The sequence below is a fragment of the Electrophorus electricus genome, chromosome 1 (genome assembly GCF_013358815.1).
Source record: "Electrophorus electricus isolate fEleEle1 chromosome 1, fEleEle1.pri, whole genome shotgun sequence".
Lineage (NCBI taxonomy): Eukaryota > Metazoa > Chordata > Actinopteri > Gymnotiformes > Gymnotidae > Electrophorus > Electrophorus electricus.
In genome coordinates this window covers 16,391,718-16,396,932 of record NC_049535.1, presented here as the reverse complement: position 1 = coordinate 16,396,932, position 5,215 = coordinate 16,391,718, and the positions used below count along the sequence as shown (strand labels likewise).

The 5,215-nt window shown below is 44.8% G+C and overlaps 1 protein-coding gene across 1 annotated transcript; it reads left to right on the top strand.

The window, feature by feature from the left end:
- Nucleotides 1-2,156: 2,156 nt before the first annotated feature.
- LOC113583278 (myeloid-associated differentiation marker homolog) lies at nt 2,157-2,987 on the top strand. Its single transcript, XM_027019533.2, has one exon. It carries the CDS (start codon nt 2,157-2,159, stop codon nt 2,985-2,987), a length of 831 nt encoding a protein of 276 aa, XP_026875334.2.
- Nucleotides 2,988-5,215: the final 2,228 nt, after the last annotated feature.

Sequence of the window (5,215 nt, the reverse complement as noted above, 5' to 3'; positions counted from 1 at the left end):
TGACACCTACACAAACCCACATGTGCATGTACACACACACACAGAGAGAGAGAGAGAGAGAGAGAGAGAGAGAGAGAGAGAGAGAGAGAGAGAGAGAGAGAGAGAGAGAGAGAGAGAGAAAGAAAACAAAAAAACCTAACCACAAGAACATCTACACACCTACACTCACATTCGTTCAATAATGTGCACAGATGTTGCTGTTATCTTTTCTTTTTAATCACTTAAACACAATTCAGGAAACAGAAAGTGAAATCAACATCAAATCAATACCCTCAAACCTTAAAGAACAGTTTAGCAGTGTATAATGACGGGTTCATCTTGTCATTACTTGTATAAAGGGGCTCAATTTTTTTTTTAAAGATTTTTCACGAAACTTGCACCACATATCTATATATAAGACACATCATTATATTCTTTCTTTCTTTCGTCACCAGGTCAACTTCAGTAACACGTCTTCCCCACCCTGCACGTTTGTGTCCACTTGTGTCCATGTCATGTGTCAGGTGTGTTCCAGGAGGGCAAAGGCAGAGGAAAATAAATGCACTGTGCTTGAGAGGTGGAGGACCAGCCTGTCACATTACATCTCAAGCCATCCCTGATAAGCCTGTTGCTCAGAGGCCGCGTTACCCAGGTGGTTACCTGATTACACAAAAAGGTTGGGTGGTTTCTTCTCACTAATGGGCTTTTTGCGCGGCGAGGGGCCAGGCAGGTCTCTGCGCGGCTGTTTATGCGTGGATAATGAGTGTTTCAGAAGGAAAAGAGTTTAGGTCAATTGTTTGCCCACTGTGTTTATTCAGGTGAGAATAAGAGCAGAACATGGAAACGTACTCATAAGCAGATCCAAGGTAGTGTCTTCCACTGTATTCACATAGCAATCATCTCTACTGTGATATTTACTCAGATAGTGTCTTTTAATTTGGAGGAGAGGAGAGGAGAGGAATGGAGGGGAGGAGAGGGGAGAGGAGAGGGAGGGGAGGGGGGAGGAGAGAGGAGAGGAGAGGGGGGAGGGGAGAGGGAGGGGAGGAGAGAGGAGAGGAGAGGGGGGAGGAGAGGAGGGGGGAGAGAGTAGAGTAGAGGAGAGGAGAGGAGAGGAGGGGAGGGGAGAGGAGGGGAGGGGAGGGGAGGGGAGGGGAGAGGGGAGGGGAGGGGAGGAGAGGGGAGGAGAGAGGAGTAAAGAAGGGGCATGAGAGATCTTCCTGACTTTTACATTACAACCTACCACAGTGTGGGGTGTTCAGCAGGAGTGGGTCCGTGTAACACCACGGGCTCATTTTCTATGGCAGGGCAGGAGCTGCCTTTGGGGCTGGGGGGGGGGGGGGGGGGGGGAGGGGGTTAACAGGCCTGTGAGGCTTCCATATTCACATTTACAGCACTTAACACATGCATATGTCCAGAGCGGCTTAGGGTAGTGCTTGGTTGTCTCCAAGGAAAAAAAAATGCTTTTACCAGAATACTAGGCCTGAGCCTGAAGATGCCATTAAGCTCGAACCCTCTCAGAGGAAAGTCACACACAAAAAAAGGAGCATACAATTTTTATATTTCTTTCGAGAGATAAAGTGAAGGATTAGTGATTATTCAAGTGCTTTGAAGTGGCTATAGCTCATCCAAGTACTGCTTGAAGAAGTGGGTCTTCAGTCTTATGTTTGTAGACAGCAAAACACTGATATATGGACAGGTGGTAGGAGTTTGTTCCAGTGTCTGGGTGCTAGTACAGAAAAGAGGCTTCAGGTTGTCTTCTCTGTCTCCTCAGGGGCTTTTTCTGTGCAGCGCCTATACTGATACAAAAGAAACAACTACACCACCTCCTCAGGAAATGGGCGGAGGCAGATAAGACGTGCAAATATCCTGTTGTGCATCTGTGTGTGTGTGCGCGCGCGTAAGGGCACGTGTGTGTTGCTGACTGTGCCACCTGAATCACCCTGAAGTAGTTGGAGTGTGAAGACACTTTGGCGAGCGACCGATGTTTTTATGTCCTATACGAAGTGGATGGATTTTTACGTACGCCCTGCTCAGTCCTCGCGTTGTTTTTGCAGAGTTGTAGGGATTTAAGGTAGAGTTGAATTGCCATTTGAATGGAGTGCGTGTGTGAATGAGAACGAGCGCGCACTCGAGGGACGCCTTAAGAAGGGCAGGGCACAGGGACGTCGGTTAGCACCATGCCGGTGACACTCGGGGAGCTCAACACTCTGACCACCCCGCTGTCCATAATGCGTTTCTGGGAGTTGATCTGCACCTGCCTCTGTTTCAGCCTAGCATCCTCCATGGCCACTTTGCCTTCCCCGGTCACCTTCCGCCCCTTCTGCATGGTCACCTGGTGCTTCTTCTTCACCCTCACCTTCCTCATCATCGCCATCAACTTCATCCAGTTCCACAGCCTGCTGCCCCTGTCCTGGAAGAATCTGACAGCCACGGTGGCCTCCCTGGGCGCGCTGATGTCCTTGGCTGCCACCTTCGCCTTCCCCTGGGTCCTGGTGTCCGCCTACGAATTCAAGGGGCCTTTCATCACCGTCGGCTCCTTCTTCGCCACGTTGGCATATGCCGTGGAGCTCCACCTGATCCGCACCCAGGGCGCCGGGCAGCAGCGTGGATACATGTCCAGCGTGCCAGGCTTCCTCAAGACGTTGCAGGTGTTCGGCAGCTGCACGGCCCTCGTCCTGCTGGGCGACCAGGCGGCCTGGACCTGGCAGAGGTCTGCGGTAGCAGCCTCTTACGCCGTGTGCCTGCTGGCCTCCCTGGGCACAGTGCTGGTGATGATAGGGGACTGCGCCGCCCGTTGTCCCGTGCCCTTCGACCGGCTGCTGGCCGGACTCACCCTGCTCGGGGTGTTCACATATATGACCGCCACGGTGGTCTGCTTCAGCAGAGTTCTGCAGGAAAAAGACATGAACCTGGTCATGTGCTGCGAGGCCGCCATTGTGTGCATCACCCTGTTGGTTTATACAGTGGACCTGGTTTTCTCTGTGAAACTGCTGTGTGACAGGAATTAGAGGAAGAAAATAACTGACTGAACCCTACTGTGGACAGTGGGTGTTGTTAATCAAACCCATGGATGGTGTCATTCATCATTTGTTGTGTTATTTTGCTATTTCAACAAAATGAGGTAGATTAAGATTAAGGTTGAGTTTATATATATATATATATATATATATATATATATATATATATATATATATATATATATACACACACACACATACACACACACTTGAGAGCAGCTACATCAGTGAGTTTATGCTCTAGAATAAAAAGTTCACTAAATTATCGAGCTGATGACTGAGTGAACAAGGTTAAGCATTTTTTCTCTTGTTGTTTATGATAGTCAAACAAATGAGATTTTTATATGAGCTGACAGGTAGAATGGAAAATGTATGTGCGTCATACGTTACTGGAAATAAATGAAATATTAACGGCCACCCTAAGTGTCTAAACCCTAAATGTTTCAGTGCAAATTTGAGGAACAGAAAAAAACTATTTGTGTATCTAGTGGGTTTAATTTGGGGTTGTGGCTGAAGCTTAGAGCGTTGCACCATTTCTGCAGATCGAGCAGATCTTTGGTTGTAAGTCACCTAGGAGAATGCGCTGTTGCTTTTGCAGCTATTTCTAAACCTCCAACGCTAAACCTCCAAGGCAACGTCCGCAGCATACTGCGTGGTGCGCAGTAAACCGTGTGTTGGCTTTGCACATATATGCAATGTCCACTAGATGGCATCACTTTCTTTTGTTGATGACTGTTTTCAGTAGAGTAGTTCGGTGCGCTTCTTCTTATGATATGCGACCTTCCAAATTGTTTTTGGTTTTTTTTTAGGAAAATACAGAAGTGTGGTAACTATGTAAGTAAATAGACAATTTACAGCTATTTATAGTAATTATGAACTATTTGCTGAGATCTGTCTTGAATTAAACAAGGAATAGATTTGGATAATCAAACCTTAATTTAATTTACCTTACCAAATAGTGACCGAGAACAAATGCAAAAAGACAGACTACAACATGATGGTAACACGACATATGAAGCCTAATTAAACACCAACTTATTTGTGTTTTCAAAGTAGCCTACTTACTAAATTTTTAAAAGCAACAAAATGGATTAAAAACAATAAAAGTCATTGGTTTAAAAATGAAATGTTATCCTTTTGACTGGATATTTGGTTTAAAACAATAACAGGTGGAGTTTAAGATGGAAATGATGTCTGAGATTTTACACTCATATTTACTGACGTGGCAGGCATCAGGCCTTGGCGCGTGGGTGACGTTAGTGCATGCATTGTGTTCACAGTGTCAAATGCATCGAGAATTACTGGGCTGTTAATAATGTGGGAATCTCTGGACACTGTCCCTGCCTCAGACTGTGCACATGATGTGTGCCAGGCGACACTGTACAGTAATGATTCCAGTGAGTAACTGTAGTTTATAGTAATCAAAGATATAGTGGTAATAAGAAGGTTTTGCGAAGAAACGTCAGTCGTGCAAGAATAGTGGTTCTGTGCACACCTATAGCATACTGCGCTCTGAAGCTTAACTTCTTGCACTGAGCATTTAGGCCTACCATTTACTAATCTGTCTCGTTACAGGCTGTGGGGTATATATATTTTTTATCCATTTGCCGAAATTTAGTCGAAATTTGAAAACGCTTAATTTAAGAAAAACGCACTGCCTGTCTTAGTGGTGTTAATTTATACAATTCACTTAATCCATTGCTTAAAGTTTTTTAGTTTTGAAAATGTTATTTATTTATTGTCTAAAACTCCAAATTGTAAGAACTATGTTCATCGCGTGTTAATCGCGTGTTATCATGTTCGCATGTTGCCAGAGACAAGATATTTGAGCCATAAAGTTTTTAACGCGATGTAGGCTAAACGCAATTTGTACACCTTATATATTTAAAAGAATAGTATTGAATGCGCACCTGATATGAAAGAAGCAGCGCTCTGAACCGGGATCGTTGTAAGAATTGAAGCAGGCTACTTTAATGTGGCATATATCGCCAACTATGTGTGATGCTTTTGGTAAATCGTCTACAAATTACAAAAGCGCTTCAAATAACTCGACATTTAAAACAACTGTATTTAATAATAATAAAATAACATACAGCAACATATAACTTGCAGCTACTTTGGCTGTGTGGCATGTAGGAATTGCTTTACGACACAGCTCAATCAATTACCGAAAACCAGAACTTTTCGGATTTCGATTGGTTTGGCCTGAGAGTCTCAAT

Excerpts from the sequence above, each read along its gene's own strand:
- LOC113583278 (XM_027019533.2), top strand. The coding sequence starts at position 2,157 with ATGCCGGTGACACTCGGGGAGCTCAACACTCTGACCACCCCGCTGTCC.